The sequence below is a fragment of the Homarus americanus genome, unplaced genomic scaffold (genome assembly GCF_018991925.1).
Source record: "Homarus americanus isolate GMGI-L3 unplaced genomic scaffold, GMGI_Hamer_2.0 scaffold16022, whole genome shotgun sequence".
Lineage (NCBI taxonomy): Eukaryota > Metazoa > Arthropoda > Malacostraca > Decapoda > Nephropidae > Homarus > Homarus americanus.
This window is the reverse complement of record NW_024752245.1, coordinates 1,284,130-1,305,265: the sequence shown is the minus strand read 5'-3', so window position 1 is coordinate 1,305,265 and position 21,136 is coordinate 1,284,130. Positions and strand designations below refer to the sequence as shown.

The 21,136-nt window shown below is 40.5% G+C and overlaps 1 protein-coding gene across 3 annotated transcripts in view; it reads right to left on the bottom strand.

The window, feature by feature from the left end:
- Positions 1 to 21,136, bottom strand: part of LOC121855003 (GTPase-activating Rap/Ran-GAP domain-like protein 3) — a 332,851-nt gene that overhangs the window by 191,124 nt on the left and 120,591 nt on the right. For all 3 annotated transcript variants that reach the window (XM_042349827.1, XM_042349828.1, XM_042349829.1), the window contains one exon: positions 4,079 to 4,163. In XM_042349827.1, coding sequence (XP_042205761.1) covers positions 4,079 to 4,163 — 85 coding nt within the window. The remainder of the gene's footprint in view (positions 1 to 4,078; positions 4,164 to 21,136) is intronic.

Sequence of the window (21,136 nt, the reverse complement as noted above, 5' to 3'; positions counted from 1 at the left end):
TTAGTTTATATATGGTTAAATTTATTCTCCTTCATGTAAGATATTGTTTCCTCTCTTAGGATCGGTTAGTATCATAAAATATCATCTGCTAAAAGTGTCAAGATTGAAGATCGTCACCATATCAACTGACCAATAAAAAATAAATGTTGATTTTTTAATTAGTAAGATAAAAGGTTTTAGTTGACCAGGGGAAAGACTCATTGTGTTTTACGCTTAACAAATCCCAATTAACCGTTACAGTGATCAGATAATTTAAGAGTTGAAAGTTTGACGTGATGGGATTAAATAATTACTGACCGTGAAGACAAGAGTCACCCAACAACAGGGAGCATCCGAGTTAAGGTGAGAAATATTCCGAGATATAACGAGATATTACGAGAAATATTCCGAGATATTCTGAGATATTACGAGATATTACGACAAATATTCCGAGATATACCGAGATATTAAGAGAAATATTCCGAGATATTCTGAGATATTACGAGAAATATTCCCTTCAACATTCCCCTGTTTGGTCTTACGAGCTCGACCAAAGAGACAAATTTAGTTACGGAACACAAACCTGACTGGAAAAGACAAAATACAACTAATTGTTACAGAGTTAAGCTGGATGTTACAAATTTGGTCTAGTTAAAGCAGAATTTGCCGCAGCGACGCAAACTTTGACAACTGGACTGAAAAAAAAAGTCTGGGGAAACTGTAGTGGTATAGTTGTCAGTGTGTTGAGAATTTGTCTGTCTGTATCTGTCTGTACCTCAGTGTTGGTCCATTGGAGGTTGTAAAGTGTGTGTGTGTGTGTATGTGTGTGTGTGTGTGTGTGTGTGTGTGTGTGTGTGTGTGTGTGTGTGTGTGTGTGTGTGTGTATGATCAACAATAACTGGTAATAATTTTTGGGGGGTACGATATTGGTGATCACGTGAAGATTAGGCACCCTAGTTTAATTCACCTCATAATTACGTAAGGGGTTTGATTAGGTTAGATTTAGGTTAGATTAGGTTAGGTTAGCGTGAGGGTGAAATAAGCAGGGGTGTCTAAGTCTTCACAAGATCTAATTTTGGCAACACTGTCTCGTACTCTCATTCCTTCGTCAGCACAACAACAAAAATATCAACAACAAACAACAACAACAACAACAACAACATAACCCCCCCCCCCACACACACACTTGTAACCCAACCAAACTTCAGCCTAATATACTGTTATTATTACGACATCAAAACAAAACCCATTACTAGAACGTTCCATCGACTGTAATAGCCCTCATCTTAACACACAGTTCTAACCTTAATCTAAAGTACTGATGTTAAACTAACCTTCCCAGCACTCCTGAACACACGCTATTTAATCCCCAGCTTGATCCAGCACCTAATAGCTATTACCTGGTGACCATAATGTTGTTGTGTTTGATAAGCTATTTTTTTTAGAGCTGATTAAACACGTATGAAATAAAAAATTTTCCCTCCATGACTGAAAAAAAAATAAATTAATATCGTAATCTAGGAAAAAACTCATTGACCTGATTACACAAAACACCAGAAAATGGTTTGAGGGTTTGTACTGTTGTTCTCCCTCTCTCGTAAATACATTTTTTTTCTGTTTTATGTCATGCAATTGGTTATTCCTTTATATAAATTCCTCCAATGTCTTTCTAGTCTTCGTAATCTGGATATATCTGTTATTTCTAATGTTATATAAATTTACCATCACTAAGGAGAAGATATAAAATGGTTAGGTTAGGTTAGGTTAGGTTAGGTCTCACGGTAGACCACACACGAACGTACACCAGCTCCTCTGGTTTCTCTATTGACAATATTACTAACCATTAAACAGTTGAAATACACGTTTAATGGCTCTTTAGGCTATCAGCTATTAGTGGGAGTCCCTGTGTGTGTGTGTGTGTGTGTGGACGATAACTAAGCCTACTGGCAGTACTCTCGATCTACTGTCCAACCTACTGGTAAACCTGTCTGGCTATCTACCTGTTTCTACCTGTCTACCAATTTATTTACCAATCTGCTTCCCTACCTTTCCACCTATCTGCTTGCCTACATATCCACCTACCTCCCTATCGACCTATTGTCATACCTAACTCACCATCTACCTACTTATCCCATCGACCTGCTTATCTCTCTCTCTCTCTCTCTCTCTCTCTCTACTACTGATCACCTTTCCTCTTTCCATCAATTTTTCCTCTCTACTGTACTTCGATTTGTCTGTCTTTCCTTCTCCCTATACCCACTTCCATTCCACTTTCCCTTTTCCCTTCCTTTCCTTTCCATTTCCCACTTTCTCTCACGTTTAGTTTCTTCCCGTTCGTTCCTAAATTCCCCCTTCCTTACCCTCTCATTTCTACTCCATTTCTTGCTTCCCTCATATTTATTCTCCTTCTCCCCTCTCCTCTTCTTCCCATTCCTAAATTCCTCTTCGTCATTCTCTAACTTCTACTTTATTTCTTCCCTTCCCTCATCTTTATCATCCCCTCTCCTCTCCTCTTCCTTATCCTCCTCTCCTCTCTTCCTGGTCCAATAACAGTTTTCTTCTTCAACATCTCAGTCATACATCGAAAGAATTCTACCAGATTTCCCCTGAGAGTAAGGCAGAGGAGTGAACTCTTTATGTTTGAAACTGAAGTAAAGTGTATATGTCCAGCGTGTTAGGTCCTCAGCCGTGTGCCCTCAATGTCTGTCTCAAACTTGATTGAAAAACGATAATGTAATGTGTGTGTGTGTGTGTGTGTGTGTTGTGTGTGTGAAACTTGAATGATCTGTTGTAGTGATATATGTGAAACTTGACTGGAATATCATAATGTAATGTGTGTGTGTGAAACTTGATAATATGTTGTATTAATCTTCTTGAAACTTTATGAAATTTGGCTGAATTACGATTAACCGAATATGTTAACAAAATAAATAGTGACAAAATTATTCGAAACACCTAAACCAGCATCATCATGAGCTTCGATTTTCACAGTGTATAAGACACCAGAGCTCTAGTATCCGTGTGTTCGAAGCAGTGACCGAGTGTTCGAAGCAGTGACCGAGTGTTCGAAGCAGTGACCGAGTGTTCGAAGCAGTGACCGAGTGTTCGAATCAGTGACCGAGTGTTCGAATCAGTGACCGAGTGTTCGAAGCAGTGACCGAGTGTTCGAATCAGTGACCGAGTTTTGATATTTTGAATTATTTTTTTTCAGTTTTATAAAATATTTCTTTATCTTTGTTGTTTCCTGTTTATTTGTTTATCGTAGCAACTATAGAAAAAATCTCTTGGTATTTTTTTCTCAGTGTAAAAGCTTTAAAAAGAAATAAGAACCTGTTTATGAATCTTTCTTTGACAAAGTTCTCATTAAAACAGAACCGAATCACGATCTCGTTAGAACTCCAAAGGAAATTTTCTCAGAAGAACTTTATATGGGAAAAAAATAATTCCCCCAAAAGAGAACTTAAACCATTAGAACCTCTTCAGAACCTTTTGTACGTAATAAACCATACTCGAACAGAACTCAAAACACCGCCTATTCGAACCTATTTCAGAACCTATCAAAATACTGATACACTTCTCAGCCTAAAAAAAAAGAACCTTCTACCCCATTACAACCTCGTTTAAATCCCTCGACTCTCGTTAGGGGTTCAGACTCTCCTCTCCCTCACCCCCCCTCCCTCCCCCCTCCCCCTCACCCCCCTCCCTCACCCCTCCCCATGCCATCATTTCCCTCCTATGCTACACTAAATACTCTCACTACACATTTTCTGACAACGATAAATTCTACATCTGTCTCTGGGGAAATTTTCAGGGGGTTTGGAAGCTCGTGTGTGTGTGTGTGTGTGTGTGTGTGTGTGTGTGTGTGTGTGTGTGTGTGTGTGTGTGTGTGTGTGTGTAGGCCACAGAGGAGATCAGGTGATGGGTAGTGTTAGGTGGAGGAGGAGGAGAAGGGAATAGGGATGGGTCAAGGAGAATAGGAGGAAGAATAGGGTAGTGGGGGAAGGGGGGGAATGGGTAACGCTGGACACCATTAGACAGACAGACAGACAGATAGACAGTGAACCACCTAATATACACAAGTCCTCTGTACAGTACTCACATTTGCCGAGGAAATATTTGAAGTACCATCGAGTTTGGTATTCCGGGTTCTCAAGGATGGGGGTGCTGGGTGAGCCGTACATCTGCTGTGGGGGAGAAAGAGAGTACAGTTAGAGATCTGTTCTCCTGGGAGGCTGTGAGAGAATGAGAGATATGCTGAAGGTGTGTTGAGAGAGAGAGAGAGAGAGAGAGAGAGAGAGAGAGAGAGAGAGAGAGAGAGAGAGAGAGAGAGAGAATTATTAAAACACTTGCTATAGGTAGAGATAAGAGTTAAGTTATACACCTGTTGTGGGAGGCTGAGACAAGTGTACTATATACAGTTGTTCTATGAAGGAAACACCTGTCCTTTGGTATTACACTGAAGGATCATTATGGTAACACCTGCAGTAGACTTAAATATGAAGAAAAAACTTATGATATGATTATGACACTGTTAGTAATGGAGTCACACACACACACACACACACACACACACACACACACACACACACACACACTAGTACTTTATTATCTTCCATAACTACTTTAGGGACTTTTTTTAAGATAATACTAATAAAAAAACGTAAAAGTAATTTCTCTCATAAAATAAAAGTATAAACCACCACAAAAAATTCTTGGTGTAAAAAACAAAAGCAAAAAAAAGTAAAAAGTTTGACGAGGCTCTTGACCATAGTGAAGGAATTTGGGTTAATATTAGACGAGGTAATTTTCTGAGGCAGATTGTAACGATACGAATATAAGAATGGTGTGTGTGTGTATGTGTGTGTGTGTGTGTGTGTGTGTGTGTGTCAGTAAATCATCTAGGCAATAGGTGCAGCCAACTCAATACAACACAAAAAAACATAAAAATAATAATAACTAAAAAAAAAATCACCAACCAAATTCTTACTAAAAGTCATAATTACGATTCAAAAAACCTTCACAGCGAACAACTAGGCTTATAGGAAGTGAATTAGTATACACGTCATTAAATCAACCTAAGATCAATTTTATGAAGGATAATTTTTTTTACCTCATTCATAAATAAACAAAAAACATGCAGAATTTATACCCCCCCCCCCCTGGTGACCCCAAAATTTTCATATAAAAAAATTAAAATTATTCAATAGTTATGAGACTTAAATTTCAAAGGATCAAAAATACACAAAAAAGTAGTAATTTGAAAAAGTAATGTAGTTTTCTTTATGTCAAGTATTGTAATCAAAGAGCATCATAAATAAGACTTTATTACCTGCATTAAAACCTTGATTTAAAATTTGTTAAAATTTGAATACGTTATCATATTTGTGTTAACCCTTTGAGTACGGTTATTTAACCCCTTGAGTACGGTGATTTAACCCTTTGAGTACGGTGATTTAACCCCTTGAGTACGGTGACTTAACCCCCTTGAGTACGGTGATTTAACCCTTTGAGTACGAGAGCTTAACCCCTTAAGTACCATGCATACAGTATACAAATATGGTAAGATCATACATACATACTGTACATACATACATACATGCATACATACATACATACATACATACATACACACATACATACATACATACATACATACATACATACATACATACATACATACATACATACATACATACATACATACATACGGTTGGTAATCTCGTCAAGGATTTTTAACTCGATAAATACACAATGGGTCAAAAGTGAACTAAATGTTACGTCCATCATAACAGAAATTGTGTTTCCCGGTGGAAGTAAAGAGATGATGATGGAAAAAGAGAATTAATTGATTCTTAAGTCTGTAATAACGTTGTTTTGTTTGGGCGAGAAATGGCTGAATGTACTTATTGGTTGTGGTGAGAAGGGAGGGAGGGGGAAGGAGGGAGGGAAGGAAACTGGCAGGCAGGAGGGTAGGAGGCCAGGAGGGAAGGAGGCCAGGAGGGAAGGAGGGAAGGAGGGAGGTTAGAGAGGCAGAGTGATGGCTGGCTGTATACCCTCAGTTGACCTCATATTTCACAGCCAAGTCAATGTCTCGACCTGGCTTCTCCATCTACCTCCTCCTGCACCTCTATCAGGGTCTCCATCAGGGTCTCCATCAGGGTCTCCATCAAGGTCTCCATCACCATTGATCAACCTGTCTCCACACTGCTGCAGATGTGGGTGACTGCCGACCTCCGGCCACCAACCATCCTTGGTCTGGCTGGCTCAGAGTCGAGGCCGGGGAATGGCGAGGGGGAGAGGAGTGACCGGGAGGAGGGAGGAGTGACCGGGAGGAGGAAGGAGTGACCGGGGGAGGGAGGAGGACCGGGAGGAGTGACCGGAAGGAGGGATGAGGACCGGGAGGAGGAAGGAGTGACCGGAAGGAGGAAGAGTGACCGGGAGGAGGAAGGAAGGAGGACTGAGGGGGAGGGAAGGAGTGACCGGGGAGGAAGGAGTGACCGGAAGGAGGGAGGAGGACCGGGAGGAAGGAGTGACCGGGGGGAGGAGGAGTGACCGGAAGGAGGAGTGACCGGGAGAAGGGAGGAGTGACCGGGGGGGGGGTTGACCAGAGGAGAGAGGGGAGTGACGGGGGCAGTGACGGGGGCAGTGACCGGAGGAGTGAACGGAGGAGTGACGGGGGAGTGATGGGGCAGTGACAGGGGGTGACTGGGCAGTGACGGGGTAGTGACAGGGGTGACTGGGCAGTGACGAGGGGAGGAGTGACGGGGGCAGTGACGGGGGAGGAGAGGCGATAAAAGTGTTGTTGATACATACGGTATATTTACAAACATAGGTTAGGTTAGACTAGGTTAGGTTAGGTTAGGTTAGGTTAGGCTAGGTTAGGTTAGGTTAGGTTAGGTTAGGTTAGGTTAGGTTAATATTAAGATGAAATACACTGGGGGGGGGCTAATCTTCATATGATCCCTACAATAGAAATCTTGTTATCATCAAGAGCGCTGAGCAGATCGTAAAACATGTGTCCTGTGTCTGCTGAAGGAGGAGGAAGGGGTCTGCTGGGAGAGGCGGAGGGTCTGCTGCAGGAGTAGGAGGAGGGAGGGGGGGAGGGGTCTGATACAGTGCACGAGAATTTCCGTGTCAACCATTGAATGACGCGTACCATGGAAGGGGTGGGGGGAGAGATGAACCAGTGTACCGTGATTGCAAAGGGCAGAGCGGACAGTGTTGCGTGGCAATTACACCACTCACGCACCCGTTACGCACTAGTGGCGTAATGGAAACACACGCTGTCCTGTACACAAGCCTTTAGAAGCACGGGAGAACGGGTGGGTCTAACGTTCTCTGTAGCTATGAATAAAACTAAAATATATGTTGGATATGTTTATTCCCTATGTGTCTGTCTTTCACCTGTTGCCTCACCTGTGTGTTACGAGAGAGAGATAATATACGAGAAAAAGTGTTATTAGTTAAGAGTCAAGTTGTACACACACACATACACACACATACACACACACACACATACACACACACACACACACACACAGACATACACAAAACGTAACTCTTAAACAATTTTCGGACCAACATGGAGCAGACAGCACAATAGAGATATGTAATGGACAAATTCCTTCAAAAAAAGACAGTGTAAAATTGTGAAAAACTGAAACTGAAATATATCCATCTACCTGAGAGAGAGAGAGAGAGAGAGAGAGAGAGAGAGTCATAAAAACGAAAAAAAAAAACACCACAAGAAAAGAAGAAAAAATAGATAAAAAGGAATAAACACAGAAAAGAAATAATCACATAACCACCAAAAAAAAAAAATCACACGATCTCAACACGTAAACAAACGCCAGCGAACAAACACTCATGAGCGATAGAAAACTTCACTCAATTGTCAACAAACATCAGCTGAGAGACGAGAGTGGGAGAGAGAGAGTTACAGTACAGTAGCTTCTGGACGCTGCCTCTGTTAATTAAACTATTTTACCCGTAGTCTGTTGAAACTCCTCCACGGGGTTTGTTAGCGGCTGGGGCTGGGGGGCTGGATGCTGGGTGCTGGGGGCTAGGTGCTGGGGACTGGGAGACTGGGTTGTGGGGGCTAGGTGGTGGTCTGGTGTTGGAGGTTGGGTTGGACACTTTTAACTGTCTTCATATTTTAAATAATTTTCGGAGTCTTTCATTACAAGGGACTCGGACATGACAGCTTAGTGTGTTATTATTATTGTCAGTAGTAGTAGTAGTAGTAGTAGTAGTAGTAGTAGTAAAGATAATAGTACTTGATATCTTTATTTCCTTACCTGGGAGTCTTAACCTGGAGGTCAATATATAAACAGGTGTGTGTAGTAGTTAATGATCACAGCCACAAGTCGAGGATTTTATGTCGATAAGTGATGCAGACTCTCTCTCTCTCTCTCTCTATCTCTCTCTCTCATCCACCTAACACCCAATCTCCCTCACCCATCCTCACCCAATCTCCCTCATCCACCTAACATCTTATTCTCAATGTATATCTCCTTATACAGTATATATATTACAAACCACTAACTACCTTCTATATCCTTAACAATGCCGTAGCTTATGTAAAAAAAATAAAAAATTATGGATATTATTTATTAATATTTTTTTTTACGGAAATAATATATGATTTTTTTTATATTATATTTTTAAAGATTCATTCATTGTTTTGTTTTGTTTTTCGTAATTTTTTGTTTCTGTTTTGAGAATCTTGATATAGGGAAGGCGTCGGGTTCTTTAAAGAGTAGCCATTTCTCCTAAATATACTGTACCAGACTTTCGTTCCCAAAACACATACACACACACACACACACACACACACACACACACACACACACACACACACACACACACACACACACACACACACACACACACACACACACACACACACACACGAAAGGGGAAAGAGTTGGAGGTAGGGATAAGAGGGAAGGATGTAGATGAAGAGGAGGAAGAAGAACAGGCAAATTGGAGTAGGAAGAGGAGGAGTAGTAGGAGTTTTGATGAGGAGGAGGAAGAGGAAAAGAAGAGGAAGAGAAAGGAGGAAGAAGAGGAAGAAGAGGGATCAAACCCGTGTATATATCTGACGTCAGGAGTCGATGGGAGAGTTTATAGTGCCCCCCCCCCCACCACCCCTCCCTGGACGCCTAAATCCGCCTTGATTGTAAATATCGAGAAAATGCTAAAACCGTCGCGTATTTTCGAAGCATTTTCCTTATCGCGGGTGTCTTGTGTGTGAGCGGTGATTGGTGGAGAGAGAGCTGTATGACGTGACATCAGCCCGATAACACGAGAGTAGTTAACAAAAAAACATCAACAACAACAACGAAGAGTTATCATTGTGCCAAACTGATAAGAGGAAAGTTATCAGGTTAGGTTAGGGTTAGGTTAGGTTAGGTTAGGTTAGGTTAGGTTAGGTTAGGTTAGGGTTATCAGGACAATATCAAGACAGTAATAGCTAGGAAAAGTCGCCAATACAACAACGTATAAGATAAGATCACTTAGATAACACCAAGACAGCAGCTCATTAGGACAAGATAAGGAAATTGACTGATAAGACAAACGTATTAAGACAAAACTATGGTATTTGTTAAACTCACTTAGAGGAGAAGCAAAGGGGGGAGGAGGAGGAAGTGAATCAGGAGGAGGAGGACCAGGAAGGGGAAGAAGGAGGAGGAAGAGGAAGAAGAAAAAGAGGAGGAAGAAGAAGAAAGGGAGGAGGAGGAGGAGGAGGAGGAGGAGGAGGAAGAAGAAGAGGAGGAAGAAGAAGAGGAGGAGGAATCGTAACAATAATACAAAACCCTTTAAAAAAATAAAATAAAACTCATCCCCCAAACGTTTCCAATACAGGTATATCACAATCGTTTATATATTTAAAATAAATTAACCCCCCCCCCAACCCCCCACCCCAAAAAATAAAAATAAAAATAAAAATGTATATCACAAACGTTGGCTCTACTTACCTGTTATTATTTGCATTAATCAGACAATAAATCTCTCATACAGACTAACCTAATTTACTCTGGGAATGGCACCTACCGTACCTGACAGCTACCGTACCTGACCCCTGACATTACAGTTCGCAACAAAAAAAAAATATGTCATGTTGATATTATTTACGTATTTCATCATCACAGTTCAGGTAACACGGTCATAATTACCAAAGGTATTATGAGGTAACTTTATACACGTGGAGGGGGGGGGGAGAATTACCTTCATATTACCTGAATTATGAAGGTGATGAGTTGATAATGTCATCTAGGTCAAGTTAGGTTAGGTTAGGTTTAGGTTAGGTTTAGGTTAGGTTAGGTTAGGTTCCGTCTTCGTCTGATCTCTATATCACAAGTCAAGACAGAGGTAGGTAGGTGTGTGTGTGTGTGTGTGTGTGTGTGTGTGTGTGTGTGTGTGTGTGTGACTGTTCATGATGCGGTGGTCGGCTCTGCCATGATGGTCTGCATACCAAACTTCTCCTCAAGCGGACGTTCAACTTTTACCTGTGACGCCTCCTAGGTTACCTGTCCATGATTTTTTGGGGAATTCCCATCTTGAGTGAGTGAGTGAGTGAGTGAGTGACTGAGTGAGCGAGTGAGTGACGAAGCGAATGAACCGTCCTATGCTGATTGAATTTCTCCCCTAAATTCCTCTCCCACGTTAATATTTTCCCTATCCTTATCTTATCAACATCATCTAGAACTCCCATCCATCCACTATCCATTCTACGACCTCTAAACACGACCACAAACTCGACAAAGACTTCTCTACGTTCATTCCTCAACTAGCAAGTCCATCTCCCATTGTCTTCCTCATCTCTCTATGCTAACACCCATCTCTCTCATCTCACCCAGGTAAACTAAAATTGTGAGCTGAGAGAATCTGATCTGGGACTAAAGTTGAGATTAGTAGTGATGAGATGAGGTGAGGGAGGAAGGGAGGGAGGAGGGAGGGGGAGGGAGGGAGGAGATGGGGGAGGGAAGGGGAGAGGGAGAAGGAAGGAGGAGAGGGGGAAGGGATGGAAGAGAGGGAGGAAGGGGAGAGGAACGATTGGAAGGAGTAAAGGGGAGGGAAAGAGGAGAGGGGGAAAGATGAGAGGGGGAAAGAGGAGAGGGGAAAGGAGGGAAGGAGAAGCTGGGGAAGGAGGGATGGTAAAGTGAGGTTAGGTTAAGTTACGTTAGGCTAGGTCAGGTTAGGTTAGGTCAGGTTAGGTTAGGTCAGGTTAGGTTAGCTCATAAACATCTACTCACCAGAAGAAAAATAAACTACACAATCTAATATTCAGACAATTCACAAGTCTTTTATTTTTGTTTACACATAATTCGACTAATAATTATCAATCTATCTAATTACTTTAAAACAATTAGCCTAGCGAGTGTAAGGGGATAAGCGTCGCCAATGTAATCGCTTATACAATAACAATTAGCGGCATTATCACTTTTTTCACTTAAAAAAAAAATATTACGCTAAAATTTGTCAACCAATCCGATAAGCTTACAGAGGGATAGAGGGGGGATCACTTTGTTATACTATACGTGATTGGTTGATTTGATGGTGCTTGCTTTTGATTGGTGGAGATTAAGAGTACTTGGTGAGCATCAAGGGGGGCCAGTATGGGAAGCTTTAACTAACCCGTCCAACAAATCCAATATTTTATTTAAACTATTTTGGTGCTTGTATAGTCCTGCCTGGGTACCTGCTACACCCATACTGTATGTATGTATGTATGTATGTATGAATGTATGTAAGTATGTATGTATGTATGTTTTGAGTATAAGAGTTACATACACATTAGATAAATACTGTTCAGATCAAGTTGTACATATGATCTTCTTGTTCTCATGGGGAATCTAATACGTGGACTGGCTGACTGAGTGACTGACTGAATGGACTGACTGACTGACTGAGTGGACGACTGATTGACTGACTAACTAACTTTATCAAATTCCTCAATCCAATCCTTATATCCACTTAAAATACAAACCTTGGATATTACAGCACCAAAAAAAAAAAAATATTACATAGCGAAATTAATCTAATCTTCCTAAACACAAGAGGAACAACGTTTACTCTAGGATAATGGAGAGCAATTAGACCCCATTAGATAAGGAAATTGGAATTAAGGGGTTATGTAAGCTCGTTTAACCCCTCCTCTCCCTCCCCCCCCCTGCGGTACACAAGGCACAGTTCTCAGAGCTAGTTAGGTCGTTAGCAGACTCGACCCAATTCGTTGTAATTATCAGATTATTTTCAGTAGTCTGTATCACATGAGAGGGATAATGAGAGGGAAAGTGAGAGGGGTGTTCATATGAGAGGGAGAATGAGAGGAAGGGTGAGTGGTGTTGATAGTGGTTTCTAAAATACCTGAGACGGTAATTAATGGGTAGAGAACATCAACGGAGCCATTTAAAGAACACAGCGGTTTCTAAAGTGCCTCTGATGGGTTCTAGATATATTATAGAACAGGGAGAGGGAGGTAGAGAACAAGGAGTGGTAGAGAACGTGAAGGTGTCAGGCTGTAAGATGACGTGTCTGGCTCTGTTCCTTATGCTTGGCTGACTACATGGAATGGATGCGGTGAGAGGGGTGGGTGGGATGAGAGGGGTGGATGGGATGAGAGGGGTGGATGGGATGAGAGGGGTGGCCATAGATGAGAGGAATGTTCACCCTCCCTTATTCCCCATCCCTCACTCTTCCTCCCCCCTTCACCCTTCCCTCCCTCCCTTCACCCTCCCTCCATCCTCTCTCCCTCCCTCCCTTCACCCTCCCTCCAACACTATAACCTTCTCTCCCTCAGCGTCTTCCCGATAAACTGTCAAGCGGTAAAATAAGTAATATCTCAAGTTGGGACGCCACCCAGGATAACCTCCACCATACCGACCCAACTTGCGACACATCCCCGAGGAGGAGGAGGAGGAAGGAAGAAGACGTAGATGATGGTGGTGAAGAGGAGGAGGCAGATTACAAGGAGGAGAAGGACGAGGAAGTAGAAGAGAATGATGAGGAAGGACAGGAGGAGGAGGAGGAAGAAAAAGAGGAAGATGAAGAGGAAGAAGAAGAAGAGGAGGAGGAGGAGGAGGAAGAAGAAGAGGAGGAGGAAGAAGAAGAAGAGGAGGAGGAGGAGGAAGAGGAGGTAGGAAGGCAGGTGTTACCTTGGCTTGATCTTGTAAGCAGAATGATGAATGTGACTCCTGGGAGAACACTACCAAAGTGCTTATTTAAATTACGTCTTGGTATACGCATCATGGCGACTTATAATCAACATAGCTACTTATAATCCCACTTTAGTTACTTATAATCCCACTTTAGTTACTTATAATCCCACTTTGGTTAGTTATAATCAACATAGGTACTTATAAATAATATGGCTACTTCTAATTAACTTGGTTACTTAAAATAAAAAATAGTTACTTACAATAAAAAGTTACTTATATTCAACATAGTTACTTATAATGCCCTTTGGTTACTTATAATTAACTTGGTTACTTATAATAAAAATAGTTACTTACAACAGAAATCATTTATAATTATCAGTCATTGAGAAAATGAATAAGTGAATCAGTCAATAAAAATGTGAGTGAATGAGTGAGTGAGTGAGTGAGTGAGTGAGTGAGTTAAAGTCATGAAACGATTTTATCACCACTATCCCCTTTCCCTTCACTCACCCCTTCCCCCTTTCTTCCACTCATTCACCCATTTCCCCTCCCCTTCCCCCCACTAAATCATTTCCCATCACTTACCAACCCCCTCCCTCCCTCCACTCACTAACATCTCCCCTCCCTCCTCACTTTACCCCTTTATCCCTCCCCCCTTTACACCCCCCCCCCCTTAACCCTTGGGAAATTCATCTAGAGCCACACATCATCCTCTCCTCCACACTATCAAAGGCAAGTTGACATCAATTTTACAGTGTCTCACCTAGGGGTTCTCAGGGCCAATTTTCTCAGGGAAGGGGTGAGGGAACGTCGGTGTGGCCCCTCGAGGAGTTACTTAGTGTGGGCGAGGGGAGAGAAAGGCGGGCCGGGTCCTCTGAGGGGAAAAGGCCTAGCTGGCGACGAAGAGAGGGGAAAGCTTTAACGACATTTACCCAAACTTTGTAAAGGGGTAAAAGCTTTTGATGGGACGGAGTGATGGGGTTCCTTTCTATCTCATGACACGAGTACATTTTGAGTACATTGGTTCATTCATGAGTACATATTCCGTGTAAAGAATCACATATTAGTACTTTTTTGAGTACATTGGTTCACTCATGAGTACATATTCCGTGTAAAGAATCACATATTAGTACTTTTTGAGTATATTGGTTCACTCATGAGTACATATTCCGTGTAAAGAATCACATATTAGTACACTTTGAGTACATAGGGTTTTAACGTCAATACAATTTGCGTCTCAAGATTCATACGTAAATAATCCTCGAGAAAATATTTAAATATCTCATGTCAACAAGATAACACTGAACTCACGATAACAGACACGATAACAAATGACTCACTAATGAATCACAATAACACTCATATTAAAATTAGAGAAATAACTCAAAACATAAGTGAATAATGACACAAAAACTCACCATAATTAAGATTTATACATGAAACCCTGATCTAATTTATCCCCTTAAATACAGTTTATGCTTTAGACCATGTAGTACTGACCTACCTGTGACCTTTGACCTTTTCTGTATCTGACTGTGTTTTGAGAATTTAATTAACCACAGCAATGTTTACCTTTCACATTTATACATACATATATATATATAAACTATTTGCATGTTTATTTTTATTTTTATTATTTTTTTTACATCGTATATAATCCAGTTGTTTACGAGTCGAGTTAATATATTTTTTTTTATTGAAAGATTTAAATGTGAATATGCTATTTTGACCTTTACGCCTCTCTTACTCAGAGTCGAAATTCTGTTTAATCCCCCCAGTCCTAAAATTTGTTCCTTTATTTTCATAACTTGTTCACATTTCCTCGTACCTCCCCCCACCCTCACCCACGTAAACAAATGACGTCATTACCCTCAGATAGCCAATAGGAGCATAGGAAGGTTCATTATCCAGGCCACACTCGTTATACCATCGTTATTACCACCTGTTACTACTCATTCCAGGTTAATAACGAGTACATGACGTTAACAAGAGGCCTACATACCTGTCTCTGGGTTAGTGTGATGATAAGGTTTTTAATTAACAGGTGTACTGAGGTATTACCTGTCCCGTAACATATCTCTATAGTTTTATATCAAAGTCCTGAGATTAACTTCATATATGACGAAAGTCCGCTAAATAGAAGTCTGCTAAATAAGAAACCTCCTTTTAACGGACAATACGTAAAACATTATTCCATTAAATCAAAATCCGTTATATGGAGGATTCACAAACGACAAAAACAAACAAAGACTCAAAATTAAACGACATAGCACATTAATGCAATCAACCAGGTGTTCCATCATGCAAATTAACCTGCGCCTAATACTCCCATTCATTAATAAACGATATAACGACAGGTAGATATATACGACTGTGAACTGCACTTGGTATGGAAGACAAACTCACTAGCGTTTGAGAATATTAAGTTGAATTTTCTCATGAGCGTTTAATTAATCACGGCAGTTCTAGATATGAAATTGGAATTATGAGTTGAATTTACGTAATGACTCTAGCAACAGCAGCAGTGTAATTAAGTGATGTGGCAGTATTTTACGATTTTCTAATTAGGGAGGACGCGCTTACCTGATATTCTGAGCGTGTGTACAGTGTCTACCTGAGTCATTATCATTATAGCCATTATTATCATTATCATTATTGGTGAATTTGTTATTATTGCTTTTGTTATTATTATTATTATTATTATTATTATTATTATTATTATTATTATTATTATTGACATATTTGTTGTTATGTTGCATTTCTCATCTTAATTAAGGATAAATATTGTCATTGTCATTCATAGCATCATTATACATTATACATTGTCATTTACATAATTTGTCAGTATTATAACTTTTCACCACAATAACTGTCAAATGTCATTATAATCACTAACTAATATTTTCCTAAATGATCATCGTCAGGTCAATCATTTTCCTATCTAAAATACGTGAACACAACACAGGCTAAACTCACCTTAACTAACAACAAAGTTATCATACTTCTTGTGGCGATAACATTACGGTAATTGAAAAAAAAGGAAGAAGAGAATCGTATAATATGTTAATGCAATTTGGTATTACACAAACTACCTCGGCATCAATTTCATAAGTTGATTAAAGACTTTCTGGTTTAACTAACAGTGAGCTTTCGTACATTAATTTCACCGAGAATATTAAACCCCCCCGAATAAAAACAAATTAAACCCATTAAAACATATATCTTTCTTCCCTAACATCAAGGTTTCAAAAAAAACAAAAAATAGGCAAAAAAAAAAAAGCTTAGGGAACCCCATTAGTAGATGAGTCAGAGGAAAATAATCTGTATAATATTATTAACATCAAACATTAGAATTTTATCGCAAATATTTCATTCACCGTGAAACGTAAAATGTTCTCACACAGGTAAATATATTTTTTTGTTTTTTCCGGGGCTAAAATTGGCTATTTCAATATACTAGAGTTGGATGATGATAATGATGATGATGGTGGTGAGAGAAGGTCTGTTTTATTAGTCTGTTTGTGGTGGTGAAAGTGGTGGTGATGAATTTATGGTATTGCGAAAGAGACAGACAGACAGACAGACAGACAGACAGACAGACAGATATATGATATATTCCTTCTTGTCTCTCTCTCTCTCTTCCCCTCTTCCAATATACGTATTTCCTTCTCATCTCTCTATCCCCTTCTTTTATCAAACGACTATCCTCCCATCTCTTCTCTATCACTTTCCTCATTTCTCTCCTTTACAAATCTCTTCCCTTCCTCCTTCATTTCATTACTCCATTCTCCTTTTATCTTACACTTTTCCTTATCTCTTTCTCACGTACAAGAGAAAAAGGAAAACTCTAACTTTTAATTCATCTCGGAAGCTAACAGGAAACTCACCCCATATCACCCACGGTATAACATCCTGTGCTAACAAGTTAAGACAGTTTAAATTTCCCACCCGACAGGAAATTAAAAGTAGTTAGTATTTCCTCTACGTCTCCTCTCTCAGGGTTCTGTCATCTCAGGTTGTCTGTAGGAGTCAAGGAGTAGGAGGAAGAGGAGGAGGAGGTGGGGTGGCGGTAGTGGTTGAGGAGGAGGAGGTGGTGGTGGGGAGGTGGTGGAAGAGGAGGGGTGAAGGTGGAAGAGACAGAGAGAGAAACAGACAGAGAGACATAGACAGATAGACAGACAGCAAACAAAATACAAACAAAAACAAAAACAAAAACACTCCAACAAATTCTAACACAACATCTCACTAAACTATTAACACAAACCTTTTATAAATCAACCTAAATTAATTCACTAAACGACTCCTAAACATTCGTCTCAACTAGCATCGTTAATCACTATTACCATAAACACAAAAGATACCACACACACAGATAAGAATTAAACCTGTGTGTAAATTAAACCTAAACTACAGTGTAAACCAAATGAAGGAATCTATCAATAACAGAAACGGGATAAATCAAAAGAAATATTAAGAATACGAACATAAAATAACACCAAAATTGTTAAAAAAAAAAAGGAAAAAAAATACTAGTGTATATATCGAAATACATTATACACAAGAGGGATTAGAAATGGGGAAATAACATACAGAATATACACGAATATACAAGTGTTGTTTTCTCTCCTTGTGTTGCAATACTTAAGACTCCAGGTTTGATGACATAAAAGGTATTATGGGTTTTGTTTGACGAGAGATTGAGGGCGTGAAAGAGGGGGGGTATCCCACGCGTGTTAAATCATTCAGAGTGGAGAGGGTTTTACGGTCAGCCCTCATACCCCCATCACCATCATCATCATCACCATCCTCACCATCCTCACCATCCTCACCATCATCATCATCACCATCACTATCACCATCATCACCACCATCATCATCACTATCACTATCACCATCACCATCATCACCACCATCATCATCACCATCACTATCACCATCATCACCATCATCTTTTTCCCAAGAGTTGTGTCGTTTTCGTCAGAGTAATGATTGAGTGTTGAACTGAATGTCCTGTAGCTGTCATGTCAATTACACTAACAGCTTCTCTTGAGTCCTTTCTGACACCCCTCTCTCTCTCTCTCTCTCTCTCTCTCTCTCTCTCTCACACCTTCACTATTTTTCCGTATTTCTCCTCCTCTTCGTTCTTCTTCCATCACTAGTTATCTTCCTATTCTCTCTCTCTTCATTCTTCACTATTTTTTCTTCCTTCTCTTCCTTTTATTCTTACTGACACCTCCTCTCTCACTCTCTACCTCGCCTTCCTTCCTCCTTCTCTCTCCTCTTCCTCCTTCTTACCTATTCCTCTTTCTATTACTCCATCTTCTCTCCGTCTTCCTAATCCGTCCTTTCTTCCATTCACATATCCTGTCCCTCTCTCTATGCCAGTCTTCCATCCCTCTCCCTTCCCATTTTCTCAACACCCACATCTATCTATCATTGTTTATCATGTTCTTCTCTTCCATATATTACAACATCCTTTCCGTTTCTCATTTCCTTTAACACGAGAGAGAGAGAGAGAGAGAGAGAGAGAGAGAGAGATACTGGCCTAACTCACCTGTCTCTCCTTTACCTAACCTACACGTGCATAGTGTGAGTAATAACTAGGCCGGACATCTGTCACCTCTGCCCTACACAACAAAATCCTAGGATTACCTGTGTCCTACCTGTGTCACCTGTGTCTGCTACCTGAAGGCAATTGCTCACACACACACACACACACACACACACACACACACACACACACACACACACACACACACACCAGGATAAAGTCAGGGGTCACTTGTAAGAGAATTGCCTGCCATAAATCAAATGTCAATCCTCTTTCTTACGTCACCCTCCATCATCATGATTGACACCTGTAAATTGTGTAGTCTACCTGTCCACCTCAATATCAACGTGAACTAAAGCATTACCTGATAACATGTCATAGAAATGTTATTGTTTGCTGGATGGAAATTTAACAGCAGAGAGGTTTTCATTTGGTAGCCGGAAATAGTGTAAATGTGAGTAACTGGTGGATGACGAGTTGTGTTGTTGGTGGTGGATGACGAGTTGTGTTGTTGGTGGTGGATGACGAGTTGTGCTTGTTGTTGGTGGTGGATGACGAGTTGTGTTGTTGGTGGTGGATGACGAGTTGTGTTGTTGGTGGTGGTGGATGACGAGTTGTGTTGTTGGTGGTGGATGACGAGTTGTGTTGTTGGTGGTGGATGACGAGTTGTGTTGTTGGTGGTGAATGACTAGTTGTGTTGTTGGTGGTGGATGACGAGTTGTGTTGTTGGTGGTGGATGACTTGAGTTGTGTTGTTGGTGGTGGTGATGACGAGTTGTGTTGTTGGTGGTGATGACTTGTGTGTTGGTGGTACATGTTGGTGGTGGATGACGAGTTGTGTTGTTGGTGGTGGTGGATGACGAGTTGTGTTGTTGGTGGATGACTAGTTGTGTTGTTGTGGTGGATGACGAGTTGTGTTGTTGGTGGTGGATGACTAGTTGTATTGTTGGTGGTGGATGACTAGTTGTGTTGTTGGTGGTGGATGACGAGTTGTGTTGTTGGTGGTGGATGACGAATTGTTGATTACTTATTTCAATTCTAACTAATGACTGAAACTTTAACTACCTACACTACATAGGCAATATACCATCGTGCCAAAGCTAAAATGTTACTACAGTGGTAAAACTTAATGTAGAGGTTTATTCTACAGTGAAATAGGCCTAGGTTATGTAGGTAATATTTAGAGACGATATATAACACCATATAGACATACGATCTACGAAATTATACCACTGAGGACGTTCGTTTTTACATTATTCGTATTCGTGGTGGTCAGGAACGATTAAAACCGTTTCGATTACTTCTCTAGCGCGCGCACGCACACACACACACACATGGTAGCGTGGGATGCAGGGAAAATATCACATATGGGCTGCTGACAGGTTGACTGACATATCTGAGAATGACTGGTGATAGACAGGTTGGGTTCGTCTGACGGCTGGCTAGCACACCTGCAACTGACAGTCTTCCCCACACCTGTCAACAGTCACTCTCAATGATCATTCTACTCCACACCTGTCAATGGTCATTCTCAATCATCATTCTACTCCACACCTATCAATGGTTAATTTACTACACACCTATCACTCTGTTCTACACCTGCTAATGTTTACTACCGTCCACACCTGCAAAAAGATGAATAAAAGTGTTTGTATGTATGTATGTATGTATGTATGTATGTATGTATGTATGATAAAAAAATAAAGAAAATAGGTCTAAAATATACAGTAAATTAATAATAGTATGAATATATACAGGTGCCGGGATATATGTAAACATACCTTCATAAATATAGTAGAATTAACACGACGGGGAAATGCCGAGTTATGTCGGGGAAAGAGCCGAGTTATGAGAGTGTTGAATATTCTCTCTCACATGCCGACTAATAGCGAATTGGAAAAGCGTTTTAATGGTATTGAATCATGGACGTAAACATAGGTGTGTGTGTGTGTGTGTGTGTGTGTGTGTAGGTGGAGAGAGGCAAGAATTGGTAAAGGAAGAGCCTCGGCAATTGCAGCAATAACAGTAAAAGTCTGACACACAGCTACACCCAGAAGAAGAACTACAACGTAGGAACAAAAAACAAAGGAAGAGAAGTGGAGGGCAAAAAAACAGGTCACGCTAAAGGCTGCTAGGAGGGAGACCACACACACACACACACACACACACACACACACACACACACGAAACGAACGATCAAGAGAGAAATATGCTCGTTATGCCTGAACATATTTTGTATATCCATTCACTTTGACATACGTGAGCAGTATACATATCTGTACATACATACATACATACATACATACATACATAAATACATACATACATACATACATACATACATGTAATAATTTCACACAAACACGCGCACATACACACGCGCACTAACAGACAAACCAACAAATCTTTATGCATGCATGGAAACTAACATACATTTCCACACA